This window comes from Berghia stephanieae, chromosome 7, assembly GCF_034508935.2.
Source record: "Berghia stephanieae isolate SIO BIC M18660-M18661 chromosome 7, UCSD_Bste_1.3, whole genome shotgun sequence".
Taxonomy (NCBI): Eukaryota; Metazoa; Mollusca; class Gastropoda; order Nudibranchia; family Aeolidiidae; genus Berghia; species Berghia stephanieae.
The window spans coordinates 60,958,899-60,986,000 of NC_088366.1; the positions used below are offsets into that span (position 1 = coordinate 60,958,899).

At 34.8% G+C, this 27,102-nt stretch overlaps 2 protein-coding genes across 2 annotated transcripts in view; one reads left to right on the forward strand and one right to left on the reverse strand.

Moving 5' to 3' along the window:
* Window positions 1-919: 919 nt before the first annotated feature.
* LOC144977605 (pyruvate dehydrogenase [acetyl-transferring]-phosphatase 1, mitochondrial-like) lies at window positions 920-6,818 on the reverse strand. Its single transcript, XM_078922998.1, has 3 exons — window positions 5,808-6,818; window positions 3,983-4,309; window positions 920-3,140 (listed from the first exon to the last, which is right to left on the reverse strand). The coding sequence occupies exons 1-3, from the start codon at window positions 6,108-6,110 to the stop codon at window positions 2,205-2,207; spliced, it is 1,566 nt and encodes a 521-aa protein (XP_078779124.1). The 5' UTR covers window positions 6,111-6,818; the 3' UTR covers window positions 920-2,204.
* A 3,674-nt stretch (window positions 6,819-10,492) lies between these two features.
* LOC144977607 (importin-4-like) overlaps window positions 10,493-27,102 on the forward strand; it is a 32,756-nt gene continuing 16,146 nt past the window's right edge. Inside the window, exons 1-18 of the mRNA XM_078922999.1 lie at window positions 10,493-10,669; window positions 11,487-11,573; window positions 13,007-13,092; window positions 13,433-13,474; window positions 13,904-14,036; window positions 15,599-15,732; window positions 16,803-16,845; window positions 17,188-17,253; window positions 18,700-18,801; window positions 20,980-21,063; window positions 21,466-21,597; window positions 21,925-21,978; window positions 22,323-22,432; window positions 22,879-22,987; window positions 23,381-23,519; window positions 24,617-24,730; window positions 25,298-25,417; window positions 26,599-26,722. Of these exons, the coding sequence (XP_078779125.1) occupies window positions 10,604-10,669; window positions 11,487-11,573; window positions 13,007-13,092; window positions 13,433-13,474; window positions 13,904-14,036; window positions 15,599-15,732; window positions 16,803-16,845; window positions 17,188-17,253; window positions 18,700-18,801; window positions 20,980-21,063; window positions 21,466-21,597; window positions 21,925-21,978; window positions 22,323-22,432; window positions 22,879-22,987; window positions 23,381-23,519; window positions 24,617-24,730; window positions 25,298-25,417; window positions 26,599-26,722 (1,745 nt within the window). The 5' untranslated portion in view covers window positions 10,493-10,603. The remainder of the gene's footprint in view (window positions 10,670-11,486; window positions 11,574-13,006; window positions 13,093-13,432; window positions 13,475-13,903; window positions 14,037-15,598; window positions 15,733-16,802; window positions 16,846-17,187; window positions 17,254-18,699; window positions 18,802-20,979; window positions 21,064-21,465; window positions 21,598-21,924; window positions 21,979-22,322; window positions 22,433-22,878; window positions 22,988-23,380; window positions 23,520-24,616; window positions 24,731-25,297; window positions 25,418-26,598; window positions 26,723-27,102) is intronic.

Below are 27,102 nucleotides of genomic sequence, written 5' to 3' on the forward strand. Positions count from 1 at the left end.
GACTCAACTATGCGCTGAGCAAGGCTCAAACCCAGGACCTTCCGAGCCGAAAGTGAGCTTTAACTATTTTTTCAAATGTTGCTGTTGGCCAACAACCCCTTGTTAACCATTTGAGTTTGGGATTATTGAGTGGATATTGCGCTATATAGAATATTCTTAAGTAAAAAATTATCTCAAATACATAGCTATCATCACACCCTCTGCCACCCGCACCCCCCCCCCCCCCCACCTACCTCCCCATATAGCACAAAGTACTTTTCATTAAATCTAATAGACCCAGCTACCCATTCACTACTGGGTGGGGGGGGGGGGGGTCAGAAAAGAAATCTCGACTGCAGCCGGGATCGAACTCGGTCCCTTTGATTGTGAAGCGGATGCTATACTAACTGATCTATTGGGACCCCAGCAAAGACACAGTAGGCCTACCTACATGATTGATTGCAAGGGTAATAACTAAAGGGAAGCAACTGGAAATATTTAGATTATATATAAGGAGCAGTCATGAGTGCTGCCCTTAGATATTCGTTCAAAATTGCTTTAAATTTAAATCCATAAACTATCTATTTTACCAATTTTCATGGCCCACAAAAGTATGTTATATAAAAGTTGGAGTGTGTGCGGAACAGAAAAATCAGTGAGAAATTATCAAAACATTCTAAGTTTTGGCCAAATGTGTAGAACCAATCCAATTCTTAGGGTGGCTCCTACAAAAATTCGTTTTCCTTTTCATCGCATCACTGGGACCATACACTATCATAAGTAACAAGTTTTACTTTACAATATTTACAAGTATTATGAAATCAATATAAATAATTGACGCTCAAATAAAATTGGATCAATAACAGTTTTGCAAAACAAAATGGCCTGTATGATATGTCATTATTCAAGCTTAATAAATATCAGTATTTTGTCTTGAATGTTTTTTTTCTTTTTTTGTTTTTTTTTTCAAAGTTCATAAAATATTATTTTATTCTATTATGGAATTCATCACGCATACTCATAACAGTCAGCAATAGATGACAAAATAAGATCATTATACAAGCAGTGATTCTTTTACTCTTTTGACAAGTCAATGTCTCATTGAATGAGATTGGAAAAAATTTTGGGCTACAGAAAAGTGAATGTTTTTATATAAAGTTGGAGTCAAAAGTCTAACCTGGAACCAGGTACCATATCCCCATCAAGAGAGCTTTTGTTTTTAAGGGTTTTACAGCGCTTGCAACACTTTAAGGTCATATCAGCGCCAGTAAAAAGGAAGAAAATGGGATAGTAAAAAGTTCTAGAATTACAATTAAAGCACTCAAGAAAAGTAAAGACAAAGGGGAATTGGTTCAAATAGGAAACAGATGTAGATAAATATCTAATTTAAATTGTAAATGAAAATGAAACTATATTCTCTTGGTGAAGGACCAAAACCTGAAACTAACGAGAGAAGAGAGCTATGCAATGAGGATAGGAGAATAAGAAGATAAAATAAAGTGCAAGAGTTGATCTCCTTGATCCACACGGGGAAGTCAAGGAACTCTATCTTAGAAGCCAGTTCCATCATACATATCGGTTGTCTGGTTTTCTAGACACAACAATCCATCCTGTTCCTTATCATGTTAAAAATTGCCAATTTTTCCATAAGACTTAATGCAAATATGATATCGAAAAGGGTTTTGGGGACATCATTGTGTTTAGGTCTAAGTAAAATTTCTATAATAGCAGCAAATCTATCACTGATAGATGGTAAGCATCAAAATAACAACATTATATAGGGAGCACTTCTAGTCATTGTCAAAACTGTTCAAATACATTAACATTGCTAGTTATGGAATGCTAATACTAATATCAAAATGAGAAGAAACGGCAAATTCATAACTATAAAAACGCATACAATGACAGAAGAATAAAAATATACACAATAATAAAGCCTAACGAAAACAAACAAGAAAAAAAGTTGAATGAAAAGCACCGGCTAGTATATTGATTAATTCAGTCAACCGTAAACAAGAGAAAAGCTTACACCATTTATAGCATTTAATAAATAATATTATGATTTTTTTTAAAATAAAATAATTTGAAGACAATTTTAATTAATAGCCAAATTGATCACAGTTTCATCGAGTGAGAAAACAAAAAGCAACAGGTTCAAATGATATGTACAAGAGAAAATATATAGATATATAATTAATAAATGAGAACATTATTATTCATATTATCTAAAGCAAAGGTGTGGTGTTCTGATGTACACGAGTATAATTCAAAATATAATCAGTATCAAAATAGATGACTGTTATCGTAATGTCATCTCTGTAGCAGCGCACCAACTGTTGTGGTAATGTCAGCTGAGCTGATAGACGGCCGTGTTCGAGACCTAAGGCATGTCTCAGCAGGTGAGTCGCCGAATTCTTGTCAACAGTGCGCTTGGCCAAATTGTGCTTACGCTTAGCCAATTCGTCCCTCATAACTCCTAATGTTGCCCCTTCTTTTAATTGATACTGGGATAAGGTCTGGTGCCCCTCCGTGTGATTACCTACCAAGGTGATCACTCCCTGAGGAGTCATTCCCTCAGAATCCCACAATCCGTCGCTAGCAATTACTAAAAATCTATCTTTCGGTGAAAGTCGGTGGTGAGTAATCTCAGGAGTGGCGTGTAGATATGGAGGTGTTCGATAATTTCTAGGAAGAGTAAGATGCTTGAAGTACGCCAAAGCGGGGTCGTTGTCCGCAGCTATGATTTCCTTCAAATGATTGAAATCTTTCTCGTCCCACTTAAAACGGACGTCGCCAAAAGCGCGTAAAGGCATGAGTTCCCCGAACAGACGGCCTCCTTTGAGAATATTCACAGATTCGTTGGGGTGTCTTTGAAACAATCGTTTAACCTCCGCCTGATTATCTGCATGATGTTCATTTGTCATCAGAGTCGCCTCCCATATATCGTTGTTGATGATGTAGCTACCGAGAACTGCTTGAGCATCCCCTACGTTGGCAACATAAACATCTAACCCATCAATATAGACAACACAACCTACAGCACCAGAGAATGCAATGTTAATGGCATCTGATGAAAGACTTTTATCAGAGGTATGGCACATAGCTTCTGTCGACATATCTTGGTCTAACTGGAGAAAAGCATTTGTTATTTTGTCTTCTACCTGAAAATTGAAAAAAAAAACAAAAACAAAATAGTATATTAAATTACATAAATAGAAAAGGAATTTACCATTTACAAGATAAGAAATTGCCGAACCATTTGCCAGCCAGCACATGGGTAAAATATAAAACAAGGAAAAATATTATTAATATTATTAATAATATGAAATACAAGAGTATTTCAACCAACTGGAAGCTGAGGGAGGTCGGGATAAAACAGATCTTAACATAACCCAAAAGAGTTATTTGAGCGGAAAATACAGTAAAAATGGTTAAACCGAAATTCAATGGAAGAAGTTATCAATTTCAGCTTAGACAATTTTTATGTAAGTATAGTTACCAAAAACTAAGAAATAGAGGAGTACTCATTGCTCGTACACATGAGTTTTAATGTTGTTTTGTCAGTACAGGTGCCATTTTAAGTAAAAACAGTATGCATTTTGTATTAGAATTGTGTCATATATCTGTAGCCGATATTAATTGCAAACATTGAGGGAGAGAGGGAGGGAGAGAGAGAGAGAGAGAGAGAGAGAGGGAGAGAGAGAGAGAGAGAGAGAGAGAGAGAGAGAGAGAGAGAGAGAGAGAGAGAGAGAGAGAAGAGAGAGAGAGAGAGTAGAGAAGAGAGATAGAAAAGAGAGAGAGAGAGAGAGAGAGAGTAGAGAGAGAGAGAGAGATGAGAAGAGAGAGAGAGAGAGAGAGAGAGAGAGAGAGAGGAGAGAGAGAGAGAGAGAGACAGACGAGAGAAGAAGAGAATTGAGATAGAGAGAGAAAGAAGACAACGAAGAAAAAAATTCATAAAAAAATAATCATTTCATGTTAAAAAAAATGATATCCAAAGACTCACAGCAGTTTCCATCTCATAAGTTATCAGAGTATCATCAATGTAGGAAAGGAGACTTTGCCAGTGCAGGGAAGCCAAATCAGGGCTGATGTCATCGCGGAAAGAGGTTGGCAGCATTTCAATGAGCTGATCTGCCTCGTCCATTCCACCTTGACTGACATTGTAGAGCGATTCAATGTCAGCCATGGACACAGCAACATACTGGAAGAGCCGTTCTTTGAGATTCTGTGCACATGCACAGCCTGCATGTCCGTCATAAATTCCAAATAGATATTTGTCTGTATCTCTAATCTTGCCTTCAACTCGTCTGTCCTCAATGGGCTTATTAGCCTGTAAAAAACACAAAAACATAAACGTTCATACATGGTAAACGTTCATTTGGCACTCTTGGCTGATAAATGGCCTAGTGGCTGTGACCCAATGTTTAGAACTTTTGAGTGATGGGTCTCAGAAAAAAGTCCATAGATTTTTTTATGGATAGATTTTAATTAATTATGTCTTATTTTCTCAGGGGAAATTACCCTATTGTTTGATGCTGTTTATTTTCAAATCAATGTCAATTTAGTATCTCTTTTGATTGTGGATAAAATAGGGAATAAATTTAGCTTTTTAGATAATTTAATAATTCTGATTTTAAAAATCAGAAATTGGTAAATCTAAATTCCTGTCAATCACATGATTTAACACTAATAAAATTAAATTCAGGGCGACGTTTTATCCCGCATCCCTGAACGCATTCCAGAATAATCGTGACTCAAACTCAAATGTCAGTGGCCATTTCAGGCCAGTTTTGAAATCCAAATGGTGGTCGCTACCGGAAATGCAACAGTTTCAGATCACAAAGTCCATCAGTAAATAACAAAGGCAAATGGGAGTACATTTTTTAGCCTTCAAACTACAATAACTTTTATTCTCCTCATCTGATTTTCAAAATTTTGATACAGAATAGAATCGTGTTTAAAAGCCCTTTATAATGATATATATGTTTCATTGAGCTCAATCCAATTTGAATTTTTGACCAAAGTACCTATATAAAGTGCCTAATTTTAGAAAGATCTCTCATACATTTTAATCTGTCTCTGTTCACCAAGTCCAAAAATAAAGTGACAGTTTGCTGTTTTGTACTTTGTGGTCTAGTGTTACGATCTGTAAATCCCAATGTTGAGTCTTTAGAAAAAGCCTTTTATTAACATTTTCTCACCATATTCAGATGTGAAATGAGTATTAAGTTGGTAACAATGTTGGTTGCCTAAAAAGAAAAAAATAATTATAATAGGAGTCTTACAGCCTTTATGTCTCATCATACAGTTGCTGTTGAATTGGGACCTCCTTTGTTGAGTACAATTATGGATTTTTACTCTCTTCCCACTAACGTTTAAAGAAATTACGGTATTTAAAGTTAAAGCTATACGAACTCGGCCAGAGGTCCCTTATTAGTCTATTTGAGGTGATAAAAAATCTAAATTAAACAAAAAAAGATTTTGTTAACGGATGACCGATAAAATGACTACTTACTAATGATAATGCTTGCTACTTCTCATGACAATTATCATCATACCCGACCCAGTCAAAGTAAAAGGCCAACTGCTACTTTGACAGATATGTCATATTCCTATTTTTGGGAGGCCTTCCGAAAGCTCCTACATCCCCAGTATTCTTGTTTTTTCTAATGTTCGAGTAGGGGGTTTGGGAGGGGGGAAACTTTTATTTTAAAGTCTCCCCCCTCCCAAACCCCCTACTAGAACAAGAATACTGGGGATGTAGGAGATTTCGGAAGACTTCCCCCCTTTTTTTTTTTAAGCATGAATTAAAGTTAAAAGAAAATTACCTGAAGCTCATTGCAATGGACACTTTTGACAACTCCACCTACATTGTCTGCCCACATTTCATTTGATTTCAAAATGGAGGTTACCATTTGAGGCGTTAAGCGGGGGGACTCGATTGGATCTGGTCCCCTGACCATCCGTCGCTTGTGTCGTAGCAATTGATAGTAATAGGAGTCAGTCATCCTTTCGCTTGAGAAGCAACATGTTCCTGTAGTTGGGATTCCACAGGATGAGTCCAGTAATGGCAAAAGAGTTTTGAAGAAAAGCTCATTTTGTGACACTTTTCTGAAGCCTCTTGCAAACATAACTGGGTTGCTGTTGATTTCTATGAGTTTGTCACGGTTTTCTTTCTTCACAAACGCACAATTACAATATATCGATCAATTTAAAACCAAAGTCAGACGTATTGAATTGTTCACCAATCTGTGACTTAATCACAACTTTTCTCCTCAACCTCAGTCGAAAGTCGCCGAAAAAGCGAGTCTCGTCTCAGCTTTAATTCTTTAACAATTTACATTGTGATTGTGACAAGAATTTTATTCTTATCTATATTTTACAACCTTTCTTAAATACAGCTTTTACTTTAATAACCAGGGACAATTCTTGTTTGAAATTCTTCAATTTTAAGTATTTCTTCACACTTATCCTTATCACTGTCAATTTGTCAAGTTGAACCAAGGTGAAGGCAGTTATAAGTGAAAGTAGAATAAATGCATTTAGCATTACATACATCTTTTGAATTCACATTATTTACTGGTATTCTTGCAGCTTTGATTGTACATTATAAGTGATTCTTTAAAGTAAAACTTTCAAGGAACGTAAACGGCTTCTTAATCACCTCATTAAATCAACTTTTGTTAATTCATTAATTATGAATAGTTTAATGAATCACAGTGTATTATTATTTTCAATAATACTTAAACTGATAATAAGCTGCTAGAAGCTATGGACTGTAAAAAGGAATAAACAAACGAATATAACAGCTTCAAAATTGTATCATAATTTTATCCACTGAATTACTTAAGAAGTAGAAATCTTTGGTCTGATAAAACATTAAAGAGCATCCAAACAAATACAAACCAAGCACATTGGGTGTGCTGGGCGTTCCCTAAAAAAGAATCGATAAAATCATTCTTTTTCTTCCCGGTTTCATATTGTCCCGTTACGTCTCGACTAAATTTAAATGAATAGAAAAATTACTTGGCTGCTTTGAAATGTGGACTGTGTATTGGCGCGTCTGCTAGGTTTTATGCAAGACAATATTTTATTAGGAGAAGCGAGGACTTCATGTTTAATATAATAATGATAATACGTTTATGTGAACAAGCTACTGAAATAATAATACTGACGAGCTTTTCTATCGTTCAAAAATGATAATACGTATGTCGTTAAATTTACATGTCTTTGGGTTAAGAATGCAAAATATGATATAACTGTTCATTTGCTATTGTGTATAGCACCACAATCAAATGGACTGATGAAAACTGATGATGAAAAGAAATGTGGATAGTAATAGGGATTTTATTTGGAAGATGCTGCTGTCGAAATTCCTAATGTGTATAAATGTGTTCGCGTAATAATTGAGATGGCAGGAGAATGGGTGATTAGGGGGGGGGGGATATGTATTTTTATCTTGATGGCAATAGTAGCACACATATTATGTGTATGTTATATAATGTGTGTGTGTGCGCTCGCGCTTGTGTGTATGAGGTCGTAAGAGGAAAGGGGGGGGGGTGAAATTGTTGTTTTATCTGTTCCTCGAGAACTACACGATCTTATGCCATGCTTCAAACACCATACTGACGTCATTTCCCCCCCCCCCCCCCCTCCCCCATTCTACAAGCCTGTATAGAGAAATGTTATTGAATCATAATGTAGTTCACAATCATTGAATTAATAGCGCATATATAATAAAGTGGATGGATAAATAGATATATAAATAAATAAATAAATGATTAAATAAATAAGGAAATAAATAAAGAGAGCATTTCAGCAGTTTCAGCATGCTAAATGCGCCTCTGGATGTTTCATATACTTTCCCCAACAGGCAAAATATGGAACCATATTTTTCATCTCATACAACACCAGTTGCCTCAATAGGGGTGAACTCATTTAATTTAAAATATCCCAGCGTTTGTCGCCAACCCCCCCCCCCCCCCCCCAAAAAAAAAACAAAAAAAACAATAACCAAAACAACAACAACAACGACAACAACAACAACAAAAACCAAAAACAACAAAAACCTAAAAAGCAAAAACAAAAAATAAAACAAAAACAAAACAGAAGCAAAGAAAAAACAAACAAAACAAGCAAATAAAAAACAACAACAGCAAACAAGCAAACAATAACAACAACAACAACAACAACAACAACAACAACAAAACAAACAAACAAACAAAATATTTTAAAGTCATGGACTCGGTCAAGTTAACTCATTTTATTTTATCTGTTCAATCGGAAAAATAATTATGTCAACATACATTAAAGTCTGCTAAACATAATTTGACATATTGTTGTATTGGATTCGAAAATTTTATGGAAGTGTATTGCATCTACATTACTGGGTGGGGTTCCTGGCCTCCTCTAGTGAACAAGGAGAACTTACTGTGTCTTCTATCCCCATTATCTGTTTTCCAGCTTGCTTTCTGTCTTTATCTTGGAATGAGATTACTTGTTTTGTCCAGGCCCTGGCCGATACCCTAGCTGAGAGGGAGACAGTCAAATGTATAGTTAGGGTTTTGGTAGATGATATTTATTTCCTTGTGAATCGTCTCTCTGTTATGTCCTGTATTATTATTATTATATTTTGTTTACGTATTATATGATGTGTAAACATTAAACATTTGAGCCTCTTAGTGGAGACCTGTGCTTGTGTCTGGGTGAGACATTTATGTGATCTCAAACTAAATACATGTACTTTGATAGTGTGCTCTTGGAATGGAATCTACATCTGTTTCCTATTTGAACAAATTCTTACCTTTTCTCGGGTGCTTTAATTGTAATTCTAGAACTTTTTACTATAAAATTTTCTTCCTTTTTTTTACTGGCGCTGATATGACCTTAATGTGTTGCAAGCGCCGTAAAACCCTTAAAAACAAAGAAACAAATAAGCATCTACATTCATGCTTTATATTCGTTTTTACATATGTATTTAGATTTAGATAGATCGATATTGTATGGATTACATTAGAGTTCTGACGGGCCCATTGACTACGTATCTAGTAGCTATCATTCGCTGAACCCGCCGTGGTGTTTAGCTCATTTAGTTTCCGAAATTCTTTTTTCTTTTTTTTTCTTTTTATGGTTTTGTTTTAGTTTTATGCTAATTTTCCCCTACTTAAAAAAACAAAACAAAACAAAAAACACTTCAACACTCAAGTAATGTCAAAATTAATAGTTTGATCCATAGACTGGCCGGACTCATTTGCGCACATCTACAGACTGTACTATTAAAGGATCGATTTTAATTGTTGATGGCTCAAAAGATTGGTCTCGGTCGATGTGCACGTATTTCGTGCGTCTATGTGGTCTTGTGATATGACACTCGCTTGCCCGGTGCATAGTTGAGTCCTTGGAAAAGGCTCTTTACTCACATTCTCTCACCGTACTCAGGTGTAAAATGAGTATCTGGTCGTTTTATAGCGTTGTTTCTGTCCAAACAAAATAATAAAAATCGCCTATACGCGTCATGTCAATTCCTACATGTTAAATGTTGCTATTGGCCAGGGACCCCTTGTTTAGTGGATATTGCGCTATATTAAAACTCAATAAAAAAATGTGCATAATATATTATGTACACGTCAGTCTCGTTCTATGTTAATTTCTTCCACAATAAAACAGTGTTGTAATTAGAATAGATGAGTGCCTGTTCGTAATAGCCTTGATTTCCCCGTAACTAATGTGGGGTCTCCTTGTGCGGCTATGTGGTCTAGCGGTATGACACTCGCTTTCGGATCGGAAGGTCCTGGGTTCCAGCCTCGCTCCCGGCGCATAGTTGAGTCATTGGAAAAGGCTCTTTACTCACATTCTCTCACCGTACACAGGTGTAAAATGAGTACCTGGCCGTTAACAGCGTTTTCTTTTTCCGAAAAAATTGTAATATCGCCTAACAGGCGTCATGTCCCGTCCTACATGTTAAATGTTGCTGATGACCAGGGGCCCCTTGTAAAGCGCTTTGAGCACATTTTGTGGATATTACCCTAAATAAATCTCAATTTTATTTCTCCTCGATCATTCATTCCCAAAGAGAGCGAATGCTTGAGACAATATTGTAGAGGTTGTACAAAATTAGACTTGAAATATTTTATAAATAGCCCCTTTTATCAAAAAGTTGAGCACTCTTATTTTTTCATGGTTTTTGTTTAATAAGTATTTTATAACAATTTATGAGTTATCAGACCTTTACAATTAATACACGTCAGTCAAGACAATTAAAAAAAAAAAAGAAAAAAAGGGCGTCTAGTATCTACTGTCAAATATTCAACGAGATTTAGTTTAACTTTCAAAATGAGTGCACATAATTAACAATCTACGGACGCTCAAGACTGTGAAAGTGAAGCAAACTTTTGGATTTTAAGGATTTTCATATTGAAACAAGCTACACTCTCTTGACGGGAAATTGGTAACCGATCTTTGGAACGATATTGAAAGTAGCCTTGTTCCGTCCCGTCATTTCCTTTTTGCGTTCTGCCCCAGGCAACTCGCGACACTCACACTACTCACTCACTGTGCAAGACCGCACCGTGGGATTATCATACTGTATTTTGATGTGCATTGTCTACATATCAAGTACACAAGAATGGCTACTCCATTAGAACTGATACTGGAAAGACTTTTAGAGCCCGATAACGATGTCATTCAAAAGGTCTGTAATTGATACTGTCTCAGTTCAATTCTCCCGGCACCCGGCTTTTGATTTTGACATTACAATCAATTACAAGTACACTCTGTATAGTATAGACACACATTAAACAGTGAACAGTACAGTACAGTACAACAGTCGGGAGACTCCCCAACAGTCACTAATTGACACCTTACAAAACAACTTTCGGGAGGCATTCCGAAAGCTCCTACATCCCCAGTATTCTAAATAGGGCAGGGGGTTTGGGAGGGGGCTGTCATTGCATTGATCCCCAGACACCTGTCGGCGTATAACGAAAATTGGTTATTCCCAGACAAATATTTGAAACTCCGCTCTTTTAAACAATTATCCACATTCCAGATGGAATGTTTCCAAATGCACATAGAAATAAGGAAAGTTAATAAAATATCTATAAAAACATACAATTAACCAACATTAAATTTAAATCAGTTGTTACTACATATATACAATATGCGTCGACTTCGAAGTGGGTGTCATGGCCGAATGGCTTAGTCGTCTGCCCGCCCTGGAAGTTTTACCAGAATCGACATTGTGGGTTCAAATCCTGGTTCTGCCACTTTTTTTTTTTTTTAAAATTCCGTCTTCTTTTTACAGAACGTTGTACACTACACACACACACATACCACACACCTTTCCTTTTCTTTTTGAATGTGTGTCTAATCCTGAAGATAAATTGACTTTTTTTTTTTTATCGAAACAACTTCCTTTAAAAAACATTAATGAATTCCAAACAAGATTAAAGTTAATTCACCATGGTTCTTTTCTTTCTTTTTGTTTGTTTTTGTTTTTGTTTTTAAAGGCAACACAAGACCTGAAGGAAGCCTTTAAGGAGCCAACAGCACTACAAAGCTTGTGTCAAATACTGACTACATCTCAAAAGCCACAGGTAATAGAATCTATTCATGGCTTGAGCCATGTATGCTGGAAAAATGTCATGCCGCTATGTAACTGAAGCCTCTTTGTTGTGCACATGTATCCCTATTTTTAAAAATTTAAATAGATATTGAGCTTATATATAGAGCAATATCCACTAAATGTGCTCAAAGCGGTTTACAAGGGGTCCCTGACCAACAGCAACACGTAACATGTAGAACGAAACATGATGCCTGTTAGGCGATATTACAATTTTTTTCGGACAGAGACAACACTGATAATGGTCAGGTACTCATTTTACATCTGAGTACGGTGAGAGAATGTGAGTAAAGAGTATTTTCCAAGGACTCAACTATGCCCCGAGCGAGGCTCGAACCCAGGACCTTCCGATCCGAAAGCGAGTGTCATACCACAAGACCACATAGCCGCACAATTTATTTATTTATGCACGTGATCAGCTTAAAAATTTTATTCTCCTTTATATTGGCTTTGAATTTTGTTTATAAAAATGCTGTATATAAGTGGTCATATTTTATCAGGACAAAATCAAGGAGGTAGTATTTGAAGTCATTGTTAAAGCCTACAACACAATTTATATGTTGATTACTTAAAGTATAGAAAGCTAATAATCAAAACTGGAAAGAAAGAGATGTGTTGCTTTTGGTATCAATGACTGGGTGGGGTTTCTGACCTCCCATAGTGAACAGGGAGGTACATACTGTGTCTTCTATCCCCTCATATCTGTTTTTCAACATACTTTCTGTCTTTGTCTTGGAATGAGATTACGGTTTTGTCCTGGCCCTGGCCGGAGTCCTGACTGGGAGGGAAATTGTCAAATGCATAGTTATTGTTTTGGGAGATGATATTTTTTTCATTGTAAATCATCTCTCTGTTATGTATTATTAAATTTATTTTGAATGTATAATGTAAGCATTTGAGTGTATTCCTCTTTGTTTGATTTTGTGCTTGTGTCCGGATGAGACTTATAGGTGATCTCTAAGTACATTGGTGGTGAGCTCTTGGAATCTACATCTGATTCCTATTCGTTCCCAGTTCCCCTTTGTCTTACTCTTTCTTGGGTGCTTTAATTGTATTAATAGAACTTTTTACTATCCCATTTTCTTCCTTTTTACTGGCGCTGATATAAATATAACCTAAATGTATTGCAAGCGCCGTAAAACCCTTAAAAACAAACAAACAATTGTTATCAATGACTCGGGTGTATATAATGAGTTTGTTATGTTGTTAAATTGTAGAGATTAAAATATGCTTTTTTTTTTTTTTTTTTCTCCGTATATGTGACAGTTATAAAGCACTAATTAAGAAAAAGAGAATGACAAACAGAATATATACCATTTCAGAAAAGAATCCATTTTTGTGAAAATATTATATAAGTATATATAAGAATATTTTTTATTAAAAATTATGTTCACCTTTCACCATTAGGTACGGCAATATTCTGCTGTTCTGATCCGACGCAAAATCCACAAGTCAAAACAGTGGGCAGCCTTGAGCGATGAGATCAAACAGAGGTAAGAGTAAGACCAGTCTTTTCTAATTTAGATTTGCATTTAAGAGCTTTTGTTCAAGATTGATTGATTGTAATTTAAAATAAACAAAACAAAACAAACCAAACATGTAAATCATTCAATCCATTTCGCTTATTGAGTGATTTGCAGTGGTAGTTTGGAAAGAAAAGTTGAAGATGTGGTAGTTGATTTTACAAAAAAAGTGTGAAAATAATGAGATTTTTTTTGTTTGTTTATATATTATTATATGAGAAGTTAGATGTTGTTATATCTGATATCATGTAACACATTCGATAAATATTTCATTTATCATGTATTTCTTCTTTCATTTTCTTTAACTCAGTATTCGAGATAACATTCTGCAGTTGCTGATTCAAGAGCAAGAGTGAGTATTATTTTCTCATGTGATAAATATTATGGGGAAATTTAATTTTGCTGTTATGTCAAAACACTTTATTTTGATTATTATCTGCTATTTAAAATTCTTACCACTACAGACCTGCCATTTAAAAAAATTTAATCTCTTTTTATAATGATTTTTCTTTTGTATGAATTGGCCAAATTCAGATTTTAGAACCAAAATTATGGAGAAAAATGATAAAAATAATGTTATTCCAGTTTTAACTTCTTTATTCGATCCAGCAACCAGCTGAGCTCAAGCCCTTCGGTCTTGTGCCACGACATAAAATTTTAATGTCTTTAGTAGTTGTTTGACGTGACATACAGTTTGTTACAGATGCTTGGTTTGAGGTTTTTAAAAAATGGATATGTGACTGCATATTATGTTTTAAATCATTTTCATTATTGTTCACAGGAAAATTTGCCGCAGTTCCATTGCACAGATTGTAGGAGTGGTAGCACGCCATGACACACCTTCAGGGCAATGGCCAGCTTTGTTCGAGTTCCTTGTCAGTTACATCAAAAGTGAGGAACCTGCTAAACGAGAGGTTGGTGTCAATCAAGGCTGTATGACAGTGTATGATCACTAATCCAACACACAAATAATTCCTGTAAAACAGGTTATATAAGAGATATACCTCCTTGGGATGAATAAAGGGAATTTGTTTTATTATTTTGAAAATCATGATTGAGATGTTTTTGAAATTTTTTGATTGTTCCATTTAACAAAAATATTTTGGAGGGAAAATTTATAAAATAGCTACGTATCAGATGAGTATCTCTGTCAATATGCTAAACGTAACATGATGGCCAACAGATTTTGAATACAGCACCAAGTTAAGCAAGTTACATGAAAAATGGGAAAGCGTCTTCAACATATTAGCTCAGATGGTCCAGTGCTTATATCAGTTTTGCATAATAAGATTCTTGCCTTTTGAAAGGTGCATCCATTTCTGATAGATTACATTGCCAAAGTTATCCATCAGCGATTAAGGTTTTTTCACTTTATTTTTTAAACAGATGATTCCAATTTACTTAAAGGTTAATTTTGGAAAGCTTAAATAAGTCTTTACTTTTAGTGGTAAAGCAAATTAATTTAACATTGTTAAAATCTGGATGTGGGGGACGAATTCAGCAAAAACTGCTTTATGCCAATCAATCACAACAAGAACTTTTAAAATATCAATTGAGTTATATCCATATTGCTGAAAATATGTGTCCACGGACGAGAGGGGGGGTGACTGTGTCTTGCCTTGTCACTTGGTGTCGAACACACGCATAGTCAGTAATCAACTAACACTCACAGCTTGACTCGGACAGGGCCGTTTCTCTCTATTTTGCTACCAACACACATGCATTTATCTGGTTGAGAATTTTTCTCCCTAAGCTTTCTTTGTTTCAGTTTAAATGACAACTGGAAAAAATAATGCGAAATATATATTTTTCTTCGAAAGGTGATTGACTGCTCTCAGCGGAAATTTTCTTTCCTCATGACAGTGATTGTTTAAATTTTTCTCTTTTTCTTCCTTCATACACAACCACACCACCACCTCATCCTCCTCTCCTACTCCTACTTCTTCTTCTTCTTCTTCTTCTTCTTCTTCTTCTTCTTCTTCTTCTTCTTCCTCCTCTTTTATAAGAATTAATCCAAATAAATGAAGGAATCAGCTTAAAAATTTAACACAAACAGGAGTGAATATAAAGCAACTTCTCATGTCGAGCACTAGATTTAAATACACATCCTTCAAAAAGGTAGGAATTGTGCTCTTCCTTTCATTTTACAACTAACTCAGACCTGGGACCAGAAAATGTGTGTACTCTCAAATAATTGTTTTTTTTTTATACCATAAAATATGAACCTTCTAATTGTATTATAAATGAGTTGGGGAAAGTGACATTATTTGACTAGTCAATTGACGTGCCATATCTGTGTTGTGTTTATTAATTAATCCATATTTTTGTCCTGTTGGTCTATTTTCGCGTGTTCAAAAAGTTCTGACAATTTTTTCACCAACCATTTCCAGGCCCGATTTGATTTCTGACTGTTAGCCATCAAAGGAAATATTGCTCGTTATTTCTTTGTTAATATTCCATCTTGTTTTGTCCTTAGGTTGGGATGTATGTCCTATCCAACGTGACATCTATTGCTGCAGAGCAAATGAAGCCGCACATGGTGTCACTGCTAGAGCTCCTGGCAATTGCTCTCAATGACTGCGTCACAGAAGTCGGTTTCCTTTCCATTAAGTATGAAACTTTTTAACTTTATTTTTTTCAATAACATTCTTTGCATGATAAATTAAATTAAATATATATGAATATTTATGAAGCAAATTTGCACATATTCACAAATTATATTGTTTGTTCTCTCAGAAAACCATATGGCATGGAACCAAATTTCCATTGAACAAGTTGCCTGTTAGAAATCCTTTTTGTCTGAAGATGAACAGTCAAAAATAAAAAGATCAGAAAAACACTTGCATGTAGTATTCAATGATTTTGAAATGAGTCTTTTCTATAGACAATGACAATACAATACAGACCATGATTATTTTTTGTTACAAGAGCAGGGCTGTATGAGATGACTTTATAAATTCTATAGATAGTTCGAAGATAACGTCACTCAGGTCTTTGTTATTGTTTTTTGCCATCTGCGTTTATGAGTAATGCTCACTGAACTGTATTAACCTGACTATAAACGCTCATGGATACACACAGTTTTGTGTGTTGGTCCGTTATACTTTCGGATGGCAATGTTATGAGCTTCTTAGCCAAGCGCATACAATCTATTGGTTAGAGTAGATACAAGGATAAGCAGAAGCCATTTACTGAGGTGACAAAATGATAAAAGAAAGCAAAATAAAGAAAAAAATATAGAGGAAAACATATTGACATACACCTATTGCCCCTTTTCTTCCATGTCTGGCTGGTTATGTTATATAAATAGTATTTTTAAACTCCTACGTTTGGAATTTCGAATATATGTGACCTTGGGAGTATGCATTGGGAACAAGTTCAAAATTTCAAGCACAGAAGCTAGTCATTCTATTTTGTGTTATAGATTTTTTTTCATTTTAAACTCTTCTCTTATTCTTTTGTTATTATTATTATTATTTGTTTTGTCAGTTCTCAAAAATATGTATCACTTACACCCTGATTAACTGATTTTGAAACTTTTCTTTTGTACTTCTCTATTTTTATCAATTTAACAATGTATGTATTGAATTTAAGTAATAATTTTCATTTATTTATGACTTTATCCTTAATTTTATTTTATTCTATTCAAATAAAACCATTTATTTTTGGGTGAATTTCAGGAGCATGACAGACCTTGTATTTTACATTGGAGACTCAGAATTGGTAGGTTTGTATTGAACTGTTGTTGCTTTGTAGTTCACGCAGTCAAGTTTCAGTAGATAATTTTAGATATACTCATCTTATTACTAGGCTCTTTATTTTAGACTTTTATGAACTATGCATGTTATCCTTTTATGAGCCAATCAGAATTTGACAAATAGCTCGCCTTGATTTTGGTAGTAAATTATGGTCAAGCTTTTTCATTCTTGTCTTTTACCTAGATAACTATCAGTGTTTGGGCATGTTTATATACCAAATCAAGGATAGAAAGATAACCGATATTCATTTTCTATCTCCATTTTTTTTTTTTCTTTCATATTATTAAATTTTTATTTGATTTTTCAGAAATACGTTCAGAATGTTGTACCAAAGGTGATTGAAGTGATACAGTCTCTAGCATCTGTAGATGAGGTAGGTTTGGTGGTCAGGATGTTAGTTAACTTTTATATAAATAAATGAAAATGACAGTATAAAAAAAATTATTTAACTCACCAAAGTGACTTGAAGGCGAGTATTATATGTGACCTTTCGCCTCAAAACGGTATTAAGTCGGAATGGTTAAGATTTTGAAAATTGAATTTATAGCCAGAAATATCAGTCTTGTGTTGAGTTTGTATGTTTTATTGAGGAGAATGGATACCTTATTTTAGGGTACTAATGCCAACAATTTATATTTTTGACCAGTTTTAACATTAAATTCGGCTTTTAAGCATCTGGTTCGTTCCGAAATAATACCGTTTTGAGACGGTGGGTCACATATCACATCAAATCAATACTCAGAAAGCGAACTAATAATGATGGCATTACATATTAACATCAAGATTAATTTACAGCTAATGTGAAGAAGAGGAGGAAAAAGATTCGTTTACATGTGAATTACAACTTGAATTAAATTAATATTGGAGCTTTTTAGGAATCATCATCCATTCTTATTATTATATCAGAATTATGTACTGATGCTGATAACGTTCAATCATGGGTGCCAGTTTTCCAGTTCATGCCGGAATTCCGGATTCGCAATATCTCGAAGTCAAATACCTCCGGTTTCAGTGTCAAAATGTTTGCTGTGTAATAATTTAATAATGGTATAAAAACGGTGATGAAATAAGAGTAAAGTTTAGGCCGAATTTTCAGTAGGAACATTTTCAGGTTTGGCAAAGTGTCGAGATTTTAGTTTCAGGTTTCAGCACTAATCCTGCTGGCACCCATGTGTTCAATTAACAAAAATGAAATAAAGTCTGAAGTAAGGAAAGAAGGCACAGTGCAAGCTGACTTGTCTTTCATCGCTCTTAGATATTAAAATTAAATGAAAATTCTTCATTTAAAAAAGTGGCGCTATTAAAAGTAACATCTTGTTTGTTAAGGAGTAAAAACCATGTCCGCTAGAAATGTTTTCTTAATGTTAGAATCATTTGACGTTGTTACTAAAACACTGTATTAGATCCAGATCATGGAACAGATTCTAGACAAGTTCTGACACTACATAAATGCAATGCTGTTATTGCTATAGTAATTACATATGTATTACTAGCTCATAAAAAATGTTTGATACATTATAAAGTCTTATAATTTAATGTTCTTTAATGTTCTTATTTATATTATTTATTCATCTATTATTATTATTATTATTATTATTATTAAAAAACTGTCATTCATTTTTTTTTTCTGTTTTAAAAAAAATGCTATAAAGCATATTTCAGGATCTGCATGCCTGTACACATTGTATTTAAGAACGGAAAATGTGAGATGATATTTGAGTTTTGTAACTTTGAATATGATGGGGAAAAATATTAATTTTCCTTTAAATAATTAAGATATCCTTGTATACTAATACTACTATCTCCCTTGTGTTACCAGGATAAAGCTTGTGTTGCTCTTGAATTTTTTGATGAGCTCCTGGAGTCAGAGGTGTCCATTATTGTTCCCCATCTGAAAGTCGTCATGCAGTATTGTCTACAGGTAGGTTCTTATTTTTTACTTACTTATTTATGCCTCTTGACTCCTAGCGGAGCATAGGGCCTCAACAGCACTCTTCCATCTTCTGTCCCTGGCACAGACCTTTGCCCCACTCCAGGTAAGATTGGAGACGCTCAAATCTCAGCGAAGGCCTCTCCTCCAAGTCTGTTTTGGACGACCCCGTTTCCTCTTGCCCTGTGGGTTCCATTCAAGAGCCTGCTTGGTTTTGTTACAGGGCTCTTTCCGCAGGGTATGGCCAACCCATCGCCACTTTCTGCGTCTGACCTGGACATCCATTTGTTCTTGGTTTGCTCTTGTCCAAAGGTCAGCATTTGGCACTTTGTCAAACCATTTCAACCTGAGTATTTGTCGAAGACAGTAGGTTCTTATATTTCTGAGTATTTATCTATATGAAAACTTTGAGAGGGGGCACTGGTGCAAAATATAAATCTTTTAAGTGTTGTGAATTAATCAGTGCCAGACAATGCAGAAAGAAAGAATACAAGCGTACAAAAAATAAAAGGTCGTCTCCAAAAAACCTAGTCTTTGATTTGGGATTGAACCGCAGACCAGTAATAATAATAATAATAATAATAATAATAATAATAATATAATACTAATAATAATAATAAAATAATAATAATAATAAATCATTTGTATAACACACAAAATCCATGAATTCATGCTCTAAGGCGCTTTACAATAAAACACGTATTCACAAAGGGAAAATAAAATAAAAAGTACAGCACTGAAAGCTTAATTTGAAAAACATCAAACTAGATTAAGTAAAGTCTATTTAAAACAGTTAAGTCTTTGAATTAGACTTGAAAGAGTTAAAAGTTGGAGAGTTTCTGGTTGTAGAAGACAGAGAATTCCAGATTTTTGGAGCTGCATTAGAGAAAGATCAAGATCTGTTGGAAAATTTTGCTCTTGATGTAGACCTTGTAATTTCTAGTTGAGTGGAAAGGGATAATCGAAGTTTTCTTGATGGTACATTGACGTTTAAGAGAGAGATTTGATATAGTCAGGAGCTTGTCCATGTAAGCATTTGTAGGTGATAATGAAGTGTCTCCATTACATTATATTGTGTCAATGATATTGCCCAAGAGGTGAGTTACTAGTATATTAGGAGGCTCTTAATCCTTACAACGTCATACAGTTTCTCTAATCCTGAATTCCACAATCCGGGTGTCTCCATTGTCCGGACAGGTTGCTTGGGGACGGATTTTTTTTCTTCTTTATTTGTACGTTTTGGGGACTGATTCAAGTGTCTAGATAGCGGGTGGTTGGATGGGAGCATCACCCTTGAATCATATACCTAGAATGTTCGCATGGGTGTACGATCCGATAGTGGCGGGTGGTTGGATGGGAGCATCACCCTTGAATCATATACCTAGAATGTTCGCATGGGTGTACGATCCGATAGTGATGTCGTTTCTTCTTCTCTTTACTAGCCTATCCTGCGTCTTTGGTTTGTGATTGTATTTTTGACAGGGGATATTTTTTTTCTGTTAATCTTCTGCCTGTTTGTTCTTGGTTATTTATAATTTAGCTTATGATATCTTAAGGTTATGATTTTGATTTACATTTGTACTATTTTTGTTAGATTGCTTGTTTTTTTTGTTTCAGCGGTCTCTCATATAACCTCAATTGTGTTGGAAGAGACCTAAAGCAACAAACAAACAAAAACTGTCCAGATGTATCTGTAAACTGGACAAAATGCTGGAAATGGAGGTGTTTGGATTGGACTGTAATATTATGAGGGTTATGAATAATGTCCCTAGTCATTTTTGTATGTGACTAATTTTTCTTGATATTTAAAATCATTTTTCCAATTATTTCAGTTTGCACTCCAACAATTGAATTTTATATAAAATAACAATGAATTAAAACTATTAAAGGTTGCTTTCAAGTAGCCAACCATATGTGAAATGTAACAACATTAGGCAACAGAGCATTTTCCCACAACCCACAAAGGACTGGAACAATCTGCCAGAAGAAATCAGTGATAGTACCAAGTCATAACAGACAACATGGCCCAGCTCTTGTCGCCAACATGATGGGGCTTAGGGCTGGCTGCCCGAATGAAGAACAACAAGAAATGTAGACTCCAAAATTACCTTTTGCCTTGTAAGCTAGTCGCCCTTTTTATTTCTGTCTTCTTTAATTTTAAAATTTCAGATAGCCAGTAAAAAAGAGTTTGGAGATGCATTACGCGTGAAGGCAATGGCCTTTGTGTCCGCTCTTGTCCGTCTGAAGAAAAAAGTAGGTCATTACATACATATGCTGTTGTCAAATTGTTGTACACTATATTGCAATTGATCAGTGGAAACCATTGGCTGAAATTCTTGTTAATTTTACTGTGTTTAATGTTTTTTTAAAATATATACAACCAAGGAAAGAACATTATACCTACAATTTTTGTCTTTTTATTTATTAATTTAATTTTTTTTCTGAACAAGGTTTTCAAGATGAATCTGATTTTAATGTTTAATTATTTTTTGATAGGTAAAAATAAAGCAAAGAGAAGTAGGCCTACATCTCTTCTTTTTTTTGGAAAAAATATAGCTTTAGTTTTATCTTGAGATAACCTGTCTGATAATATAAGATTTATATCATTATTCTAAATCTACAGTTGTTTAAAAAACATTTCTTTTTGTATTTTAGACAGTGTTGAAGCACCATCTCATGGAGTCCATTCTCCAAGTTTTATTTCCAATAATTTGTGAGGATGAGGAAGAAGAGGACGACGATGAGGAGGATCTTGAAAGCCAGAAACCTTCCCATTACGCTGTACAGGTAATTTGTGTGTGTGTGAATCAAATGTTGTGTGTTAGGTTTTATAAACAACTCATACTACTTAGTTGGGGAAAGAAATGTTTGAATCGATACCTGCATCCCTTTTAGTTTGAGTTGGAGGTTTGTAAATATTAGACCAGAATTTATTTGTTTTTTGAATGTGAAGTTTTCAAAAATCAACTAAACCTATATGCCCTTTTGTTCTTTATGATGGAAATTCCTAGTCAGGGATAAAAGCTTTTTAATAATTGATTGGTATGAATTATCTACCAAAATCCAGCAACAGGAAATGGGAATAATCGATTCATTTTCACTTCTTTATTTCAGGTGGTAGACACAATGGCTCTTCATCTTCCTCCACAGAAATTTCTCAACAAACTGGTAGGCCAAACATACTTTTATCTTATCACTTTCCCTCCTCTCTGGATAATTGTAACGTTTAAACTTATATTAGTGAATATTTACCATTGTTTTAACTATGTTTTAGAACTTCTCTATATTTTATTCACAAATGTATATGAAACCAAATTTAAATGCATTACATAATTTCCAAAGCCTGTTGAGTTGATTGGATCTAAAAATATTTATGATTGAAAATTACATTTTGATTTTATACAGACTTTTTTTTTCTTGAAATTTGGTAGATCTACATCGAAAATCAGAGAAAAATGTTTTGTTCCATTTAATGAGTCTGAAATTTTCATTTTTCTTGTCCACTCTTACAGACTCCTGGGGTTGAGACCCTGTTGAAAAGTCCAGAGGCGCCTTGCCGAAGGGCTGCTTATCTAGTCATGGCAGTCATTGTTGAGGGATGTGCCGATTATGTTATGAACAAGTAAGATTTGAGAATGGGACCTTTTGAAACAATCACTCTTAGTCAAGATAAATATAAGGAATTTGATTTTTTATAATCTAAAACTATTAATTTTTCTAAACACTGATTACTGCCTGTCTCTGATATCACCCAAATGTGTTGCAAGTGTCGTTTGATTCCTATATATATATAATTAATAACTTGGATTGCGAGTTTATGCTCTTACTCTCTTCAATGAGGATGGCTATTTTAACTCAAATACTATAATATAGTATTTATGGTTTGAGACAGTTTGTGACATTTGTGTGATTAGAGTTTTAAAATATACTTAGAAATTCTATTGTTTATCAATCTTTTTTTGTTGTTGTTGTTTGTTGAGAGAAGGGGTCAGGGAGGATGATGATGGTGATGATAAATTCAGTGTGAATTATACTCATATTTTTCATACCATTTCTTCCACTTTCCAGAATGCTCTCTGATATGTTGAAGACGGCTTGCCAGGGTTTGAATGATCCAGCTGTTATCGTCAGGAACTCTGCCCTGTTTGCCATTGGTCAATTTTCTGAACACTTGCAAGTAAGTAATTTTATGAATACTACAGGTAACTCTCAATGGTTGGACTTATATAGTCAGGGATTTATTTTCATGTCCGACCACCACTACCACTGTTATTATTTTTGATACTATCACTGATACTAGTTTTGCTTTTGTTGCTGCTCTTGCTGTTGCTTTTGCTAATGAGAGGAAAGCTAGCTAAAACAAAAAAATAGATACCATTTGACAAGTATTTATTTACTTTCAACTAATTTGCTGATTATCCAAATTAAATATCCACAACTTTTATTGATGCTGCGTCGAGAGTACTAAAGTTTTTCTGTTCCCCACCCCCCTCCCTATCAAATTTTCTATTTATGAGGTCTGACAGGGTTTATGTATTCAAAATTCAAACCAATTTTCATTGCTTTGCAGCCTGACATCAGCAAATTTGCCCCTGAGCTGCTTCCTGTGCTATTCGAGTATTTGAATAAGTCAATGCAAGATATGGACACCAACCCTAAAGGCGTCGTCAAGAGTCACTATGCTCTAGAGATGTTTTGTGAAAATTTAGGTATGAATAATTGTTTTGTTTTTTTGTTTTTTTTGTTTTTTTGTTTTTTCTTGCTTGCAAAGCAGTCCTTATATGTAAATTAAATATCAGAAAAATGAATATTTTTCATCACCATTAATTGAGTTCATAAGTACTTTTTTTCTCTTCTTTTTGGTATCCTTTTTATTACTCACTAAAAGCTGGGCGGGGTTCCTGACCTCCCATAGTGGGCAGGGAGGTACTTACTATGTCTTTTATCCCCCTATATCTGTTTTCCAACTTGCTTTCAGTCTTTGTCTTGGAATGAGATTACTTGGTTTTGTCCTGGCCCTGGCCGGATACCCTGGCTGAGAGGGAAATTGTCAAATATATAGTTAGTTTTGGGAGTTGATATTTTTTTCCTTGTAAATCATCTCTCTGTTATTTACTGTTTTTTTAAATTTTATTCTTAACATATGATTTGTAAACATTTGAGTGTATTCCACTTAGTGGGGACTTGTGCTGGTGTCAGGATGAGACATTTAAGTAATCTCAAACTAAGTACACTGATTGTGTGCTCTTGGAATCTACATCTGTTCCCTATTTGTACCATTCCCCTTATCTTACTTTTGCTTCTAGTCCCTTTAATTGTACATTTAGAATGTCTTTACTCTCCCATTTTCTTCCTTTTTACTGGCGCTGATATCACCAACATGTGTTGCAAGCGCTGTAAAACCCTTAAGAACAAAAACAATAAAACTCCCTAAAAGAAAAATTATTTTTGAGTGATATGAACCACTCTGGGTTGCATGTGATTGAGAACAAAAGAGTGAGGGTAAAGTGACTTCTTCAAGAACATGCATTACGGATATGACACACGAACTAGGTGTCTGGCTGCTACAAAGTGGAGACCATACTACTGAATCTTGCTCCTTCACATTGCAAATATCTGGGGATAAATGAAGCTTTGTGAAACCTGTTGAGATTTGCTGAAACTGTGGAATGCACTATACATATACTTAATAATAAACTCTTTATATCATTTCCAATTAGAACAAACCTATCAATAAACGTTTTCAATACAAACATGCAATTTATAATTTTTATGTAATTATTTTGGCTTTACTTTATGATTTCAGGTGAAGGTATCATGCCGTACTTGCCCCAGCTGATGGAATACTTGCTCAATGTTCTTGTCAATTGCCAACAATACAAACCCAAAGAGTTAGCCATCAGTGCTATTGGTGCAGCTGGTGAGTAATAATAGGGAATGAGATTAGCGGAAAAGTAGCGTCCCTTGATTAGACGTCACCCATAGCTTCCGCGAGGACGAGAGACGCATGCGCACAACCAACATGACGTTCTCTCTCTAATAACTTTTCCACCGGTGACATCACAGACTATGGGTGACGTCCAATCAAGGGATGCTACTCTTCGGCTAATCTCATTCCCTATAATGGTGATATTTCACTTTTTAAGTTTATTTTCTTTACTTTGTCCAAGCTAATAATTCCTTATTTAATTCATTTTGATAGACTTTCCATCTGTAGGACAAACACCCCTCTCCCCCTAAGTAAAACCCCAAAAAACTATGGACATAATCATTTTCACCAAAAGTGCAGTTACATCCCTAGATCACATTGTTCCGCTTTCCCAGTGAAAACGTTAAGATAAGATATGGTGTCAGGTTGAAGTATAATTGAATTTACCTGGATATGTTTAATCCATAAATGGAGTTAGATAAAGATAAGGTTTTAATTATTTCTTTTCATGAAAAGATTGTCAGTGTCTTGAGGTTGATTTTTCCACTTTTTCAACAGCGAGTGCGGCCAAAGACAAGATCAAACCGTATTTTAATGATGTCCTGGCATTGTTCAAAGTCTACCTTGTGTCAGCATCAGAAGAAGAACATATGAAGAAGCTCCAGCTGGCTACGATAGGTAAGTATATAATCTATTGTTTTATAGTAATATTTTTTTAGAAATTAAGTAAAAATGTTACTGCTTGAAGCTCAAAGGAAAAAACCCTGATAAATATTGAATTGTAAACAAAACAGGATGAATGAAATACTACAGACGAATGAGATATTGTGATTAAGACTTTCACAATCACATTATCTCATTCATCTGTAGTTTTCTCATTTATCCTGTTTTGTTGATAAAGGGGAAACCCGAAACGTCCACAGTATCTGTCTTTGTCTAATAAATTGAAGCTTACAATTCAATATTTACCGTTTAAAAATTTAGAAAAAAAATTGTTTTGAGTACTTACCATTTTCAACAAGAAGTAAATGGAGTTACTGTTCCAAGTCTTCTTCTTCTCCTTCTATACTAGTTTTTTTTTTTTTTTTTTTTGTGGCCTATGCCATCATGTTTGCAACTAGTGCTACTTTTGTCGTTTTCCATTGCCTTATACCTCTCTAGATAGATATTTTTTCTTTGTCCTTTCCAATTATACAGGGTTTTGTCATTAAATGGCAACCAAGCAAAAGATTAGAAGTGCCAGCGGAGGCCAATACTTTAAAATGGATTTTTTTTCCCCCTTATTTAACTTGGGAAAAGTTACAGTAGCTACTATTTCTATACTTCTAAATTACAGATTTGCACTTAGCAGGTTTAAGATAGGCTTTAGTTCTATCTTACTATTTTCTAATTCTGTATGATTTATTATGATACATCAATTGTGTTCTGTATTCCTCTTGATACTACTAGACTGCTAGAAGCTTTGGATTGTAAAAAGTACTAAACAAAAATGAATATAACAGCTTAAAAAAAAAAAGAACCAAATACCAAACACGGAACGTTTCAGGCTCCAAACCCTTCTTCAGCCAACAACAAAACACAATAAAGACATAAATACGTTACTAAATTCAAGATAGACGACACATTCCATTGTTGGTATTTGGTTCTTTTTTTGAAGCTGTTATATTCATTGTTGTTTAGCTCTTTGTATTCCTCTTAAAGAAATAGTTAAGAAAAAATGATATGAATATTATGTTTAGGTTGTTTCTCTTTGTCATGCAATTTCTGAAAGGCTTGCTTCACTCATGTCAAGTTCTTTAATTATAGAATTGGGAATGGAAGGCAATGGGACTAGGTTCTGTAATTTTATTACTCTCCAGACACTTTGGCTGTATTCGCTCGGAATATAGGAGAAGATACTTTCAGACCCCTGTCCAAGGAATGCATTGAATGGGGCCTGAACCTTCTTCAGGCATCTGAAGATCCTGATCTTCGTAGATGTGTGTAAGTGTGAACCTAAGTTTTGGAGTTGGTGTATGTATAAAACCCTGTAGCTACATGCATATTCATATCTCATTGATTGTAAGTCTCACTGTATAAAAAAAATTTAAAAATTCACTTTCACTTTATTCATCCCCAAGGGGAAATTTGTCTTTAGGGTCTATTCCAAGGAAAGACTGGAATAACCCAGACGTCAGCCGCAGAGCAGCGCCGCAAAGTGAGCTAGGGGAGGTGACTTGCTCAAGGCAACACAGCGCAGCGGCGGGTGATTGAACTCGCTTACAAAGCAAAGACCGTACCGCTGAGCTGTGCTGCCCCTTATAAGACATGCCACTTACTTTTATTTTTTTATTTGGAGCTGAAATGAGTCAATTTTTTTCTAT